Raw genomic sequence first — 17,875 nt, 5'->3', positions numbered from 1 at the left:
AAAAATCAGCCTCAATAGTAACTACATGTAAGGGTGTCAATGGATTGGTTTTGTATAGGACCCTATCCAATCCAAAATCAAATTGGACAGATGAAAAAGACATGGTGGATTGGAATCTGATCCAAAATATTATTAGATTGGACTAGACCTAGTTCGTCTATAATAAATTTATATTAGATTTGGTTGGATTAAGCCAATATCCGATTCATTAAAACGAATTTGGGTTTGGGTTGAAACCAATCTACATTAAAATGAATTTGAACAAATTGGATGGTCTAGACATTGAATTGGACCAGTCCAAAATGGTCCAAATTATGCATTGGAATGGATTGGACCTGGTTCATTTGTAATAGACTTACATTGGATTGGATCAAATTTGGCCAAATCCAGTCCAACTGACACCCCTAACTGCATGGGTATTTTGGACACTTGTGTGCCTCTTGTTAGAGGATTTTAAGAGAGGGGGTCTACTTGCAACTATATTAGAAAGTTCAAGGGAGGAAATTGCAATTACCAAACTTCAGGGAAGATTTTTACAATGGTCAGAAACTTCAAGGGAGGTTTTAGAGGGGAAGAAGGAAGTGACAAGGTAGAGGGAAAAAGGGAGAGCATTTGGATTGGAAGTGACAAGGGAAAAGAGAGGGGAAGAAGGAAGAGAAAAAAATGAAAGTCACATGAGAGGTGAACTGAAAGAAAGGGAAGAAAATGAGAGGGAGGAAAAAGATAAGAGAGAGAATCATTGAGAGAAGTGAAGATATTAAGGGGGGAGAGAGAGAGAGAGAGAGAGAGAGAGAGAGAGAGAGAGAGAGAGAGAGATGGCTTGACAAGATTCTCTTCGAGAAGGCAAGCTGAAAAAGATGGAAGGAAATAGGAGGCATAGGGGAAAGAGAGAGGGAGAAAAAATTGGGAAGCAAGAGAAGGTGAGCAAAGAGAGATGGGTGAGCCAAAAAGAGATGGAGAATTGGAAGAATTTAATAAAAGGGACATATGTCACCATTCAAATACAACACATGTCAAACATAGGAACCCCCTAAACACCTCAACCATTTTCGGGTGAAGAGATGGGTTAGCCCGAGACCTTATTGGGTCTGTACATGAAGTCTTTGTCGCTTTCCCTTAGGTTGAATGAAAGGAAGAGAGGGAGAGAGATAGAGGACATTAAACAAAGATATTATCTGGTCTGTCAACTTCCCTTGCTTGAGAGTGGAAGGGAAGAGAGAGAGAGAGAGAAGAGAGAGGGAGGAGGGAATAAGGGAGATCGTTTGGTTTGAGAATGATGAAGCAAAAGAGAGAAGGAAAAAGAATGAGAAGAAATGAAAACCATAGTATAGGTGAGCTGAAAGAGAGGGAGTCGCAAGGGAAGAGAGAGAAACATTGAGAAAAGTAAAAATATGGGGGGGGGGGAGAGAGAGATGGGTGAGACGAGAGATATGGAGAAGGGTAAGAATCTAATAAAAGGGACATGTGTGACCATTCAAATACGATGCATGTCCAACAGAGAAATCCCTCCTAAACACCTCGACCATTATAAGGATATACTTAGATTAGATTAAAAAAGAATGATGCTCAAAGTCGAAAGAAATCCTTAGCTTGTGGACGTTGGGAGGTTTTTTAGGTAATGGGTTACAAATGTAACCCTCTCCCAAAACCCTACACCCCATCCTAGGTGAAAGGTCAAATCAGTCATAGGCTTTTCATGAACGTTGGGTTTTTTTGATAATGGGCTATAGGCGTATCCTTGTCCCAAACCCCTAGACTTTCATTTCGGGTGAAGAGGCAAGTCAGATTGAGACCTTATCAGGTTTGTGAAGTCTTTGTGAGACGAAGGAGATCAACTAAAGATATTATTTGGTTTGTCAACTTTCCTTGGTTGAGTGTGGAAGGGAAGAGAGAGACAGAGGAGGGAAGAAGGGAAAGCATTTACATTGAGAGTGGACGAAGCAAAAGAGAGAAGGAAGAGAGAAAATAAAAACCCTAGGAGAGGTGAACCAAAAGAGAAGGAAGAAAATGTGAGGGAATCAAAGGGGAGAGAGAGAATCATCAAGATAAGTGATAATACAAGGGAAGGCAGAGATTTCTTGGCAATAAACTTATTCATGAGTTGGGTTCGGGTTTAGTTTTTGTCAAAATTTAAATAAGGCCTAGTTCAAAGTCTGCACCCGATATAGTGTAAATCAGTTCCGAAGCTCAACCCTTGAAGAAGTCTACTTGGCAAACTTCTTATCATGAAAATAACAGATTGTAGGAAATGAGAGGGAGAAGAGAAAAAAAGAGAAAAACCAAATTTAAGAAACAAGAGAGAGGGTGGAGGAGAGATGGGTGAAATAGAGAAAGGGAGATATGTGAACTAATTAAAACGGAGAATGGGAATAATCTAATAAAAGGGACACATGTCACCATTAAATTACCACACGATGTCCTCTTAAACACCTCGGATATAGTTAGATTAGATTGATGAGATTAGATATTTTGGGTGAATAATAAATGTCAAACCTAAGTGATTACATTCAATTCGAATTCAAATATTAGTAAGATCGTATTCAAATATGAGTGATATGACCCGAATCCTAACCCGATTACGGCCCTAGAACTAGAAGTTCGAACTTCGAACTTTCGATTTTCGAAGAGGGTTTTGGCTTTAGGATTTTACAGATGGGAGTTTTTTGTTCAGACTACTGAACCGTAGGGTTTATCTATCACTGCTTCTGGGTTTTAGAAATTTTGACTTTTGTTAGGGTGGACGTAGAATCATCATGTGGGCACTTCGTAGAGCTGCTCATCCTCTCAGGTGGAGCCTTTTATCCATTTCATGTTCTGTTTTCACCATTTCCTTTTCTAGGTGAAATTGTTTAAGTTCGCTCGAAAGCATCTATTTCTTCAATTTATCAAATGGGTTTTTGTCAAATTCTAGCAGCATTCGTATTTGCTTTTTCTGGGTTTTGTGTATAAGCAATTCCACCTCTTTGTTACTCCTACTCTGTGTGTTTGTTTTATCCTGAGAGTTCTTATGGTTGGGATTATTTTAACATGTTTGCACTTTCAGGAGTCAAGGATTTCGCGGGGGTGTCTCTCGAGCTTGTGCTAGATTCGTTATAGTAAGCGATGATGTAGAACACAGTGTTGGTGTTTGTGAGTCTACACAATTTGTACCTGGTAAAAGCATTCCCTTGGAGAGGTTTCACCACACTTCGTATCTTAATGCAAGGTTCTCTCTGGGGAACTGTAGCCTTTCTTCGCAGGCTGGTACTAAAAGTAGCGGGGAGGAAGATGAATTTTCTGAGCTTGAAGCTCCAGTTAGCACGGGAGAGATTGCAGAGGATGCTGTAGGGGAGGACATTGATGAGGAGTTAGGTTCTGAGCCAGAGCTCTCGGGCGATGATGTTGAAGAGAATTTGGGGGATGTTTCCCATGATGAACCTGAGGAGTTGGATACTGATATTGGTGATGAGAAAGAGTCGCTGAAGAAAAAGGGCTATTCAGAGTTGTTCAAAGTTATAATGGATGCTCCAGGCCTGTCAATTCACGGTACTCTTGATAAATGGGTTGAGGAAGGGAATGAATTGAGTCGATCTGAGATATGGCTTGCATTGCACAATCTTCGGAAGCGTCAGTTTTATGGAAGAGCTTTGCAGGTTTCCCACTTGATCCTTTCTTTATGTACAGTACTATCTTTTTTGATAATCACATGGACAACTTTTAGATTTAGCTATCATTTCTTTAATTGTTTTATCAGTATGACGTGATTGAAAAGTGCACTAAACTGTGTAGTGAATGCCTACTAAATTCAGAATATCCCACCAATAAACCAAGGTTTTAAATGTCGATGTGGTGGAAATGCCGGTCATCTAAATATAAGAAACACGTCGGAAGTGTTGGAAATATTGTAAAAATTGTAGACACGGTAGAAACATTATAAAATATGCAAAATATAGAATGCCATTTTATGAAATGATAAAAGAAGCATAGGCATAGCTTTTTAAAATATAATCTTGTTCCAAATCATTAAACAAAGCTAAGAAACTAAGGTTATAGACAAAATAATACGTTATGATTATGAAGTTGCCTTGTAAACCTTAAGGTTCAGAGCTTCATGATAGAATGAATTAAAGCAAAATTTAAACTCATAGAAAATATAATGGTTAATGGTTGTAATAGGTAAACCAAATAATCTATTACACAAACAAAAACTAGGGGTGCAAGTCGGGTGGGTTGGGCTGAGTTTATGGTAAACCTGGGCCCAACCCTAAAATTTGGGCTTAAGGCCCGAACTCAGATCAAGCCCAAGGTCAAGGCAATTTTTCCAACCCAAGCCCAACCTGCATTGTAATTTGATGTTTTTGGGTTGGGCTTGGGCCCAAGCCAGGTTGGTCAATGAACCCCAATGTTTTAAAAAACAACCCGGAACCGGAATGAGTCAACGGTTCAATCATTCGGTTTGAATAGACGACCCATTCTGACAAAAAAAAAATTAAGATAAAAAACTACCAAAAACCGTTGAATGAGTCAATGGTTTGACTGCCTGGGTCAATGGGTTGTTGACCGATTCAATAGTTTTTGGCCAGGGACCGGGCTTGGGGTAAAATGGAACCAATTACCTAGACGGTTCTTGTGCCGAACGGTCCGACTATCTAGGGCTCAGGCCAGGTTTGGCCTACCTAAGGGCTAGGCCCGGGGCTGACCTGAAAAATTAAAAAGCCCGACTTCTTGGGCCCGAGCTCAGCCTGAGGGCCAAAAATCCAAGCCCAACCAGTGTAAAATTTTGGGCTGGGCCAGTTCGGGCTCGGGCTGTGCTTGCCCAAGTTGCACCCCTAACAAAAACTAATATTTGATTTCATGTTTGAAATGAATAGCTAGCTCAAAGTTCTAATCATGTAAGTTATGTGGACAATAACTTGTTACTTCACATTATCTACAATATTGTCATGAACTTATGTTATAATACTATCTCTTGTATTCTACATAGTACCGGTAGTGTTCAACTGGGGAATATTTCGATTCTAGTAAAAATTTCATGTTGCTACCCATGGAAGTGGAAATGGAAATATGTTGTGTAAACTATCTCTTGTACTCCACATAGTGCTGGTTGTGTTCATTGGGGAAATGTCCGTTCTGGTAAAATTTCATGTCACTACACATGGAAATGGAAATATGTTGTGGGAATATTAGGGAAATTAGGGACATTTTAAACCATGCAATGATGCAATAAACAAGGAAATGATTAGACGAGGAAATGTGAGAATTTGCTTTTACACAGGATCTGCTATTGTTTAAACATTACTAATGTTAAATCAGCTTGAGGTCTGTTTTGCTTTCTCCAATGTGGTTACCAACTATTTTTTTACTTTACATTATTATATTTATATCACTTCCTTGTTAAAAAACATTCAAATAATACATCAGATAAGCATATCCCAAATTGAATTGTGTTCAGTAGAACAAGAAGACAAATAGTCTGTTATTTTCAGAATTAAATGAGGTCAGAGAATGCTTTCCTAACCCTCAGCTCAGTGGGAAAAACAGAGAAAAGGGTTTAATAAATTTCATTAATTTATTGATAGTGCAGTAAGATCTATTCAAAATTAAATTATGAAATGCAGATTTGCATCCTGATTTCAGAATCAAGACGTTCTTTTTAATTTTGTGGCTTTGCATTAAGCCGACATAGCAAGAATGCTTCAGATCTCATCACAGGGCAAAACTTTTAAATTTTCATAGTTTTGTGATAATGTTGGCCTTATCTGGAACTTTGCAACTTCTGGCCTACTAATTAGAGGCTTGCTATATATATATATATTGCACGTAAGAGTCCAGGTTTGTGCTTGTTGTAATGGTGACCTTTGTCGCCCTCTCAAGTTATCTAAATGATATAGCAGAAGTAATACAGATGCAGGATACATTGTGATAAATGCCAATTTCTTGTTTACACTTATCATTCTTCAGAATAATAAGGGCTGAAGAAGTACCCTTAAGGGTTTATTTCACATTAAATCATTTAGGTGTTTTGGTCTTTTGGAGCCACTGTCATGCTGTTGTATTAGTTATTAATAGATAGAAGAGTATAGAAAAATAGGAAGATCCCTACTACTAGGAAGGCCTAATATAGCAGACACAAAATTCTTGATGGGGTGTTTCTGAATTCCCTCTACGCTTTGGACGCTATTGTCCCCTGGCTCTTTCTCTTGCCTTCTTTGAAGTCTGCTCACAGTCGTCCATAACCACACATCCTCTTCTTGTGAAAGAGCTTTGTAGAGTGTAGACTGATCTCTCCGAGAGTTGGTGCTTTTTGTTGGGAGGTTTTCCATGAGAAATTTAACACGTGACCTATGGAAAAGGAGACCTAATTTTTGACTTTCTCTTTTCTTGGTGTTTACTTTGCAAAGCTTATGGTGACATATGCTATCACTTGTTAGTCTCATGTCTTTCTGTTTCTTGTATTTGGTGGGTTTGGTTTCTTTCTTTATTTGGTTGTAGGTGGTCGAGTCCTTCTAGCACGCCAGGTCTCTTTGCACTTCCTGTTTTTCAGGTGGCCAAAGAAGAGGGGGAGGATTTTATGAAAATGTATCAGAGCAGCAATATTATGGACAGTTTGGGAGGATAGAAATGCTTGGATTTTCAAAGAAAAAGAAAGAAATCTAGAAGCAGTAATAGTGTATTGCTATTAGAGTTGCTCATTGGGCCAATTCCTTGGTGAGCTTCTCAACTTTTTCGGTAGATGACGTTTTGAGAACATGGAGAGAGAGGTGGCAGGAACTTCTACAAAAAAAGAATCGGACTTGCAAAATTTGGACTCCCCGAAGGGTTCATCAAGCTCAACTTTGATGGCAGCAGTAGAGGAAAATTGGGACCTTGAGGGATTGGAGGCATGTTTATAGATGAGAGAGGGATTATAGTGGCACCCAATTTTACCACCTATTGGAGTAGGGGATTCTCTAAGAGCAGAGACCATGGCTGTTACGGAAGGGTGTTCGAAGAGCAAGAATGATGAATGTAAATAAGATGATTATTGAGGGAGACTCTAAGTTGGTGATATAGTGGTTACAGAGTGGGGATGCAGCTCTATAGCAGCATAGAAATGAGCTAAAATTGTTCTTATTGGCAGGCTAGAGAAATGGAAGTGAAATTTCAATGAGTAGCGTGGATGATGAACCAGCCAAGCAAGGGGTGGGGAGGGAGCAAATCTTTTGGGCACTATTGTAAGGATAATTCATAATTGTCTGGGGAGATAAAGCTTTTTATCTCATCCATTGATGCTTGTAATATGTACATCCTAATTTGCATTAATAAAATGCTCAGTTATTGATAAAAAAGCAGGGAACAAAGTATATTGAAATACAATACAGATTGGAGCTGAACTAAACAAAAATAAAGATAAACTAGAGCTTGTTCCCCGAAACTAGAATTTGTTTCCCAAACCAAGCTGTAGCAAGTTAATTTGCTAAATCATCTGCTGATCAAGGGGCAATCCTGAACAAGGTTTTCAAGAGAGTAGCAAAGGCTTTTGCCTCTTGGAGAAAATCTGAAGGGCTAAGGGCTAAGTATCTTTCTTTCTGTTGGATGTCATTGAATGTACGTGCCAAAAAATGCTCTATGCATGTTAGACTACATTGCAAAGGTTTCAAGTCACTCAAGGGATGAGATGTGGTGGAAGGAATGCTCAAATGGATTTTTATTTTGTTAAATCACCATTTAGCCCTTTTCAGAAACTAATTGGATTCAAACTAGGCTGAAAGAGTTTTGGGATAACCCTGTCCCTCTGAGGGTGGAAGCCTTTGCATGGCTTGTTACTGTGGATGGTGTCTTGATTGTGGATCATTTGAAAAGTAGAGGCTTCAGTATGACTAGCATTTGTTACCTGTGCAAAGGACAAGAGGAACCAGTTTGTTATTTATCTTTTGCATGATTACCGGATTCCTGTGGAATTATCCATTTGTTCACAGCATTGTTCGGTGTAAGGAGCTTTCGTCCAAGGACACCTTCAGTGATATTCTCTTCTTGGTGAAAGATCAGAGAGGGTAAGAAGGCTAGGCTGATTTGGAGCTGTGTAGACAAGGCTTGGAGTTTGGATTGGCTGGTGGTGGTTTGTGGAATTTCAGACTGGGTTTTGGTGCTTCCAGAATTTGCACAAGTTAATAAAGAAGATCTTGGGGATAGGCTTTGGGAAGATTTGGAGTTGCAATCTTGTAATTTTGATGGTTTATTTTGATTTGTTTTTTTACGTGCATGTTTTGTTGGTAGCTATTGCCTTAACAGCTTAACAGCTTGAACTATTTTTCTTTTTTAATGAAATCTTTTCTTTTCTTATCAAAAAAGAAAAAAAAAACTACCATACTTGTGGTAGTCATTGAATGTCATTCATTTAAGAATTTAGCTGATCATAATCACCATTGTCAACCTTATCCCTCCTAATGAGCTTAAGTGTATAAATATTGTTCGTCCTTGTTATCTATCCAAAAAAGAAATATTCAGGGCAAATCCAGGGCTAAATCTTCTATCAGTATCGACCATTGAGCTTTCAGTTTTTTTCCCTGTTATCGGACATTGTTTTGACCATTTCTTCTTACCCTTCCAAGTTGCACTGAGTTGGCCCAGCATGCAACCTGGTTTGTAAGGAGCTTGACAAGTTGAATTGAACCAAGGAGGTTTCTTCATGCTATCTCTTAAGTTATGCCAACCTGCTTCATGTGACTGAGATATTATATGATTTGTCCTGTCTATCTTTTGTCCTCATTCTGGAGTATTTCTATGGAGTTCTCTCCACCTGATCTAGCTGTTAGTTCATCAAGGGATGGTGGACCTCAAGTGGAGCAATCAATTGAGTGAGGTAGTAGGGAGGTTAGTAGGGACCAAATGGGGGGAAGATACCAGGACAAGAGGGTGTGGCTCTATGGGTATGATGGAGGGCAATGCTATCACACCAGAAGATGCTCAAGAAGCTATGGAACTGGAACCTCAGATGATCAGTGATGAGGTGGAGTTGGGTGTAATCTTGCAGAGTGGAGAAGCAAAGATGATAATTAGATGGGGATTTCTCAGGTGGGGGAGTGTTTTGAAGTTTTAATCTGAAAACTATGGGTGGGTCTGGATTATTGTATGATTGCAGATCAGAGGTTGGTGTCTCAGTTCCCAGGAGCAAGGTTCATTGGATGCTACTTTGAGGGCTCTTTGTGAGAAGAGTGCAAGTTACAACATGGGGAAGTAGATTAAGGTGCAGAAAAGTCAATGACACTAATATTTCTAGAGTCTTTGCTAGGCTTAGAGGAATTTTTTTGTGGCTGTCTAACATAAGAAATTGAAGAAGTGGATCAAAGGAAGGCATTGAAAGGCAATTCACAGCTTAAATTAGTCAAGCAAATGGACTTTAACCAGAAGACCAGGACAATTTGTTGACCTTCCCTTCCTGACAATGTCAAAAGGAGTAGTGATTCAGGGGGTGTTTGGTACAGTGAACGAGATGAATTGTGGTGCGCTTGAATCCATTGGGCGCCACTGTGGTATGGTTGAAACCACACCACACTTTTGTAGCGTGTTCTACATTGTGGTCTGGATTGGTATGGATTCATTGTCAGCAAAACTTTCAATAAAATATCATAGTTGTTTATTGCAAAACTTTATAAGAATGATTGAATATAGTGGTGTGGATTGATCCATGAGATTTAATCGTGGATGAGAAATTCTAATATAATCCAGTTCAGTCCATGCTTTAGTGTTGTTTGAACTGAATTACACCTTCCAAGTTCAAACAAACACATTGATACTTGGCTTGGATTGGAACCAAGTGATACATGATATTTCCACAGTACCAAATACCCCCTTAGTCTTGAGTAGCCTATCTTGGTTTGGAAATGATGGTGGGCGAAATATCCTTTGCGCTTTTACCATTATCACATTTATTTGGCTACACATTCTTATGTGTTTGCATTCCCCTAAGGCCCTAAGCAAGTCCTTGATAATGCTAATGTATCTGCTCTGGACATCTTTTTCTCTCCAAAGTCAGAATTTTCTTTGTAGGAAGTGGGTAGCCTAGTAGGCTTTCTCCAAATCATTGAAACTATGCAGCGCCTAGGCGTCCCCTTGACAACTATGCCCCTAAGAATGTCCTTGATAATGCTAATGTATCTGCTCTGGACATCTTTTTCTCTCCAAAGTCAAAAAAGTTTCTTTGTAGGAAGTGGGTAGTAGGCTTTCTCCAAATCATTGAAACTATGCATGAGGGTTAAATCTTCTTCTGTTCATGAATCCCTTTGTAGCAATTTCTTGAAGATATGGCCTCTACAGTTGACTTGGATAAAGTTGAACTGATTTCAGATGCTCCCATTTCATGTCATAGTTTTTAGCGTTCACTTAATCTCTCTCCTCACATTTCATGTTGTGATTTGTGAGTTTGATCTTACAATAAATACAACTCTGTATGTCTATGCATCTCTTTGTTCTCATATATAGGTACCGGAATAAAGTTTAATAATTAAAATTAAATTTAATATTGATTGCACAGGGCCCAGGGGCACCACTTGGCATCTAACCAATGATAGTTTGCACAGATATGCTGAAGCACCTTGATGTTGCCTGGATGCCTCACTGCATTGTTGCATCCATTGTTCCTGGAGACTACTGATGATCTAAAACATTATTCTGAAAAAATTGGTTGCATCAGTCATAAAATATGCTTGTTTCCATAACTCTTGTACTGCTTTTGATAATGGGGGAGCAATGTTGTCAAAATCTTACAATTTATGATACGACTCACGATTTGAATCATGAATCCTAAGGTTTTTGATTTGAATCTTATGTCTGAGTCCTCTACAAAAAGCTTACAGTTTTTGTTTGAATCCTACGATTTGATTCATAATTCTTATGTTTTTTTTATGATTCACAACGATTCAAATAAATTCAATTAAGAATTAGTACTCTACTTTGTTTTTTTTGTTTATGTTTAGTTTTGCCATGTGAGATTTTTTTAAAGCTCTTACTAGCAAATGACTTATTTACATTATTCAAGACTAGAAATTGAGTTTATTTTCTATCATATGTAAGTTAAAGGGCCATTGTATTTAGATTGTTTTGATTTTCAAGGTAAACTTGATTATATCATTGTAGGTCTCTATTGTGTAAGTGGTAAATTCTATTGTTTTAAGTACATAAGATAAAATTTAGGGTAACAGAATGCCAAGGAGATGGGATCTGAAAGATTGATTATTGAAGGTGGACTCAAGGTGGTTCTCAGTTGAGTTTTGTAGGAGGCATGTGCTGCATGGTGCTTCAGAAAATGAAATTAGAGTATTTAAATGGTTCTCAAAAGATTTGCATATTGGAAATTATTGGGTACAAAGCTCAGCTAATAGCATGGCAAAGCAGGGTGTTTAATAGACAATAAATATTTTGGGCCTTGATGTGATTGTGCCCCATGTGGTGTGTCATGGTGCAGGGGATGTGCACATGGTGTCCCTGTGGTGTGTCATGGTGCAAGTGGATGTGCATGGCTGACTGCATGTGGTGTGCCCCATGCTGTGCATCACTGTGCACTGGATGTGCATGGCTGGTTGCCAAACTCCCCACCTGACAATGTCTTCCACCCAGATCGGCCTGCCAAGGTGAGCCTTGGGTCCAAAAGGAGGGGGGATGTCCTGCCTCCGGTTAACAGAATAAGTACAATAATGTTAAAAGTAGTGGTATTTCACTTTTGGCTGAGGACTCCCACTTATCCTACACCTCTCAAGTTATTTAATTATTTAATGATTGAAAATTTCATTTGTGTTGCTGATAAAAAAAAATCAAAAAGCTTATTAGCTGAAGTGGTTAGAGCAGTTTGCTATCAACATGAATGTCATAACATTATATTTTAAGGTTGTACATGAGTTAAACTCCAAAAATCATGGGTAAAGCTTACAATGTAGTAACTATCTATTCAACATTAAATTAAGGTTAGTTCATTAAAAAAAAAGCAACAGTGTAAGGTGCACTTGGTTTAGGCGATGCACATCTCATAAAAGGAGCCTTGCTTATGAGCTTGGGCATGCCCGATTGGGTACTTTTCTTTTTGATTGGAAAAGTAACTTTCATTCATGAATTCATAATGATAAACAGTAACAAGCACCCCAAGAAAAGTAACCCTATAGTTACAATGTTGCCAAAAAAACTCAGTGACATCTGCTTGAATTGGTCATTTCCATTCTTATTTTGGTTAGGGAGGATGTAATTCTTGACATTAGTTGTCCTTGTGGTTGTCAAGGCCAATGATTTAAAAGGTGTGCCTGAGGCATGCCTAGGCACACAGGCGAGGCTGTCTCGCCCAGGTCCTAGGTGCACCCCTTTCAAAAGGCGCACACCTGATGTGCCTTGCGCCTTAGCCCAATTGTGCACCTTTTTAAAATTTTGTGCTTTTTGCTGTTTTTTAAGTCTAACGGTTGGGTCGGGGGCTCCACCCCTGGACCCTCGACCGCACCCCTTGAGGCAAGCCCGAACAAGCTCCGAAAACTCCCTATTTGCTAAGGTTGTTCATTCATTCATTGCAATAAAATATCTTCTTAAAAGGCAATGAAAGTTATAAAATCATTATTTTTATGTGAGAAATAAGAAATTCAAACCCTAACACTTGTTCGGGCTTGCCTCGAGGGGCATGGTACAAAGGCGACTCATAGAATCAAGAATGCAATATGTCTTACATCACATTAACTACTTGAAGCAATGAAATTAAGGAGAAAAAGAGATTGTGGGTTTTACATGCTTGAAAATGCTTTATATGTTTGTTTTTATTTTTAAATTTTCATTTTGATACACTTTACATGTTATGTTTATGTATTTTAATTTTAAATAATAGGTTTTTTAAAACATTTATTTTAAAATTTAAGTTTATATTTTTATTAACATAATGTTTAATATTTTTTTTTTGAAAAATTTGGCATTTTTTTTGAATTTTCTAACTTTTTTTTTTTAATTTTGCGCTTTTCTTAAAAAGGCGCGTATTGTGCCTTAGGTACAAATTTGCCCTTGCATTTTTTTTTGCGCCTTGCGCTTTTAAAACACTGCACAAATTTGGACTCACACCCCCTCTGGTTCTTTCACTTATGCCTCTTTCTTTTGCTCTCTCACACATTCTTCTTCTATGGGCTTTTCGTTCCCTGTTAAAGAGGTGTGGTGTCATCCTATACCTCCTAAGGTTGGGAGTTTCTGTTGGGAAGCCTTCCTGGAAAGAGTTAACACAACAGATTTACTTCAAAGAAAAAGACCCAATAGTTGTTTTTGTTCTCACTGGTGTGTCCTCTATAAAGCTGATAGTGAGTCTGGATATCACTTACTAATCTCCTGTCGGTTCACTAACATCATTTGGGAATGGTGTACTTCTTTGTTTGGGTGTCGATGGACCCCCCCTTTGAATGTGCAAAGCCTATTCACATGTATGCCGTTTCGACCAACAAAAAGGGCCAAGTTTATGTAGAGGTATATGAGGGCTGCAGCCTGTTGGACTATTTGGGAGGAGAGAAATTCACGACTATTTACAGATAAGGAGAGATTGGAAGCAATGCTGGAGGTCATCCACATTAGGGTTATACACTGGCTGAAAACCTTGGCTCTGTTCCCAGAATTCTCAGTTGATGAACTGCAAAGAAAGTGGAAGGTGATAGCAGAACTTGTTCCAATGAGGAAGGCCTCAAATGTTTGTTGGATCCCCTCACCCCATGACATTGTTAAACTGAACTTTGATGGTAGCAGCTTGGGCAATCCAGGGCCATCTGGAATAGGAGGAGTAATAAGAGATGAACAAGGGAAGCTATTAGCTATGTATTCTGGACCACTTGGGGTGGGAGATTCTTGCAGCTCTTGAAGGGGTACAAAGAATCAAAGATATGCATATTAACAAGTTGATCATAGGAGATTCTGAAGTGGTGGTAAACTGGCTAAAAAAGGATAGTCTTAGATTTTGGAATTACAGTAATGAAAAGAGGAAATTCAAGTGGCTGACTAAGGACATGGAAATCCAATACAAATGAGTAAAAAGAAGTGCGAACTCTTTGGCAGATGGTCTAATTAGACAAGGGGTGAACAAACATTCTATTTTTTGGGCTGTCTAGTAATTTTTGTTCTTTTGATGCTTAATGGTTGTTCTTGGGAGCTAGGATTGTTTAGCCCCCTTGCCCTGTAGTTTTCTCATATTTTTAATATTAATTCAATCCACAATTATTGATAAAAAAAGGCGTCAAGGAGATTCTAGGTGATAGTGGGGTGCTTGGGTGTTGCCTAGTTGATAAGAATTTTATAAAAGAAAAACTAATTTTTGGTTAGTTCTCTAGTTCCATAAAAAGCTAATTTTAAATGGAGAAAACAATAGTTCCATATAATCCACATCCCTTCCTGATTGCTCTTCAATCTCCCTTGACAAACTTACAATCTCCTTCAGTAACAACATTAGTGTAGTTTAACCTTTTGCCAAAAATGCCTTTTTTGTCCTTAAATCTTAATTTTTAGTGTAAAACTTTAAAACTAAAATAAAAAATATATGTTTTGTATGCAGAATATAATAATATATTTTGAATATGTATATAATATATGATTATGCATATTATATATATTATTATTATAAATCTATAGGATAATGCCTCATTGAGTTGACCAATTTGACCTTTGTGATTGAACCGGTGACTCGTGACTAGGGATGGCATTTTCTACCCTACCTGGCAGGTACCCACCCCTATCCGCCTTAATGGGGTAGGTTCTTTTGCTTGAAAATCAGATTTTGCGCAGATACAAGTTTTGGGATTTTACAACCTATACGAGTATGGGTAGGGTACAGTATTAGGCTAAATCCGACCCTCCCCGACCTGCATATTGTTGGAAGGCATGTGAACTTATGTATTAAGTGTTGAATTTACTAATATTTTAAATTTATGTGAAGGATAATTAATAGTTTATGTGTTTTCTACATATTTTGATCAAATAATTAGAAATTTTAATGGTTGTTCATGTTATTTTACTTGTTTATTGCTTATATATAACAGGAAATAATAAGAAATTAGATACAGGTTCTAGACCCACCCTGCCAACCAAACACACCCCACCCTCAAATGCAGAGAGGATTTTGCATTGTCATGTGCAGGGAGGGTTTGGATTTTGAAAATCCAACCCTCTATGGGTTCTGGGGTGGGTATAGGTTGGTGGGAGGTCTAGGGAGGTGAGTGGGGTCTAGAATTTACAAAACCTCCCCGAACCCGCCCCATTGCCATCTCTACTTGTGACATGGATTTTGCATTTTCACTGTTTCCCTTGAATTTTGCATATAGCTATAAATTCTTCCCCATACTTTAACTTATACATTTTTACCCAATATTAATGTCAAATTTCAAAAATCTCTCATAAAATTTAATGTTAATGTCATTTTTACCCTTACAATAAACAGTCATAAAATACTAAAAGTCGCTCAATTTAAGTATGAATTTCACTTTTTCCCTGATACTCAAAATTACAAAATCTTCCCTATACTTCGATTCTTTGTATTTGTGCACGATAAGTGTAAAATTTTTATCATAATCTTTACTCAGAATATATATTTTTGCAAGGTGCTAACTAGCTGGTAGGTAAGGTTTCCTGTTGGTTGTATATGTATATTCTGATAGGCATCTTTTAATTAGAATATTTGATTAATGCCAAGATAGAAGTTCAAACTTTTCTATAATGATTTTTACTTGAAATAACAAAATAGGATGAGTAAAAAAAGATTTCAAACTTCCTTAAATTCAATGAGTTAAAAAAAAAGATGATGTGGATGTCAAAGTCAACATGGCAAGTTAAAATAAGTTTTGATTCTGCTTAGGTTTTGTATGGGAGATTTTGAAAATGCAATTTATTGGAGAATTTGTAGTTTTGGATAAAATTTCAGGGAGAAAATAAAATTTGCATTCCTAAACTATTTTCTTTTGAGACATTCTGGTTGTATCTTGTTTTTTCCTTTCTGATTCTGAACCTCTTTCTATGTAATGCCCGTTTGGATGTTTGGCTTTGTTATGTATTTTCCTTTCAGCTTATGGAGTGGTTGGAGAGAAACAAGCACCTTGATTATGTTGAGCGTGATTATGCTTCTCGTGTTGATTTAATTGCCAAAGTACATGGTCTCAATAAGGCTGAAAAGTACATTGAAAGTATCCCAGAATCATTCAGAGGAGAAGTTATCTACAGAACCCTCTTGGCCAACTGTGTTGGCGTTGGCAACATGATGAAAGCAAATGCGGTGTTCAACAAAATGAAGGATCTGAAGTTCCCAATTACAGCATTTTCTTGCAACCAGTTACTTCTTCTGTACAAGAGGCTTGACAAAAAGAAAATAGCTGATGTGCTATTGTTGATGGAGAAGGAAAATGTCCAACCAACTCTCTTCACATATAGGCTCTTAATAGATGCTAAAGGCCAGTCGAATGACATTTTAGGATTGGATCAATTGGTAGAGACCATGAAAGCCGATGGAATTGAACCTGACAATCAAACCCAAGCTACTATTGCTAGACACTATGCTGATGCAGGGCTCAATGAGAAGGCAGAAGAGGTCTTGAAGGAGATGGAAAGGGGGGATGTGAAAGAGAACCGTTCTGCTTTTAAGTTCATACTTCCTATCTATGCAGCCCTTGGCAAAGCTGATGAGGTCAGTAGAGTCTGGAAGGTATGTGAGCAGGACCCCTGGTTTGAGGAGTGTCTTGCTGCCATTTCAGCTTGGGGCAAGCTGGGAAAGATAGAGGAGGCTGAGTCGGTCTTTGAGATGATGACCAAGAAATGGAAGAAGGTCCACCGCAGGTGCTATAGTTTGCTTTTGAAAGTTTATGCAGATCATAAGATGCTAGCCAAGGGGAAGGAACTTGCGAAGCGGATGATTGATAGTGGATGCCGTATTGACGCATTGACATGGGATGCACTTGTGAAGCTGTGTGTGGAGGCTGGAGAGGTGGAGAAAGCAGACTCAATCCTGCAGAAGGCAACACAGCAGTTCAAGACGAGGCCACTATTCAGCTCATTCATGGTCGTCTTGGATCAGTATGCAAAGAGGGGTGATGTCCATAACGCTGAAAAAATACTCCATAGATTGAGGCAGTCTGGGTATCTGAATCGGATTCCACAGTATCATACTCTCCTCCAGGCTTACATAAATGCCAAAGCCCCAGCATATGGGTTCAGGGAAAGGTTAAAGGCAGACAACATATTCCCAGACAAAGCGATGGCAGCAATGCTAGCGCAGGTAGACCCGTTTAGGAAGACAGCCATATCGGATCTGTTGGATTGAGTTGTTGACTTTAAACTGGGGCTACATGTGCCCTTCGTTTCTGCTGTCTTGCATGGTTGATGTATTTGGGTTCACAATGGAGGTAAGCTAAAGAAATTTATGGGGCAGAAGGTTGGCTTTGCTTTGCAAGCGTTGATCCATTTGATTTTATAATTTACAAGTCTATATATACATGTAGGTTTTAGAGGTAAAACACTAGATGGGTAATTTGTTAGTTAAAGTGACACTCTTTGAATGTTCATGTTACTCTTTTTTGTTTCCTCAATTTCAATTACCTTTCTTTTTTTGGCTTCTGATTCTTGCTTCCCTATTCACCTTTTCTCTATTTTTCAGTTTGGACATAATGGAAAATTGTATGTTGACCCTCTAGAAACAGGTTTGAGTCTGAGAGGCAGTGTTAAAGGGTAGGTCTATATCCAGCCTTCTCAAGATCCACAAGGAATGTTAATCGGTCAGGTTCATTATGGGTTTGGCTCAACCTGTTCCAGACCCAAAGGCACTCAATGCAAATCCAACCCTGCAGTGACATGGTCAATTCCGGCCGACCTGACCCATCAATGGCATCTAATTTTTCAGTGAAGGTTATATGTCACCATGTCATTTGTTATAGAAGTTTCT

At 38.5% G+C, this 17,875-nt stretch overlaps 1 protein-coding gene across 1 annotated transcript; it reads left to right on the top strand.

Annotated features, from left to right (window-relative positions):
• The first annotated feature begins 2,456 nt into the window (after window positions 1-2,456).
• On the top strand, window positions 2,457-17,550 carry LOC148845304 (pentatricopeptide repeat-containing protein At1g80270, mitochondrial-like). Its single transcript, XM_088954866.1, has 3 exons — window positions 2,457-2,788; window positions 3,044-3,632; window positions 16,010-17,550. The coding sequence occupies exons 1-3, from the start codon at window positions 2,754-2,756 to the stop codon at window positions 17,255-17,257; spliced, it is 1,872 nt and encodes a 623-aa protein (XP_088810992.1). The 5' UTR covers window positions 2,457-2,753; the 3' UTR covers window positions 17,258-17,550.
• Window positions 17,551-17,875: the final 325 nt, after the last annotated feature.

This window comes from Nelumbo lutea, chromosome 7 (assembly GCF_056320005.1).
Source record: "Nelumbo lutea isolate HS-2025 chromosome 7, American lotus-T2T, whole genome shotgun sequence".
Lineage (NCBI taxonomy): Eukaryota > Viridiplantae > Streptophyta > Magnoliopsida > Proteales > Nelumbonaceae > Nelumbo > Nelumbo lutea.
This window is presented reverse-complemented; position numbering and strand designations above follow the sequence as displayed.

Coding starts and splice junctions, on each gene's coding strand:
- LOC148845304 (XM_088954866.1), top strand. CDS start 2,754: ATGTGGGCACTTCGTAGAGCTGCTCATCCTCTCAG. Junction 2,789..3,043: donor AGAGCTGCTCATCCTCTCAG/GTGGAGCCTTTT, acceptor TTGCACTTTCAG/GAGTCAAGGATTTCGCGGGG. Junction 3,633..16,009: donor TTTATGGAAGAGCTTTGCAG/GTTTCCCACTTG, acceptor TTTTCCTTTCAG/CTTATGGAGTGGTTGGAGAG.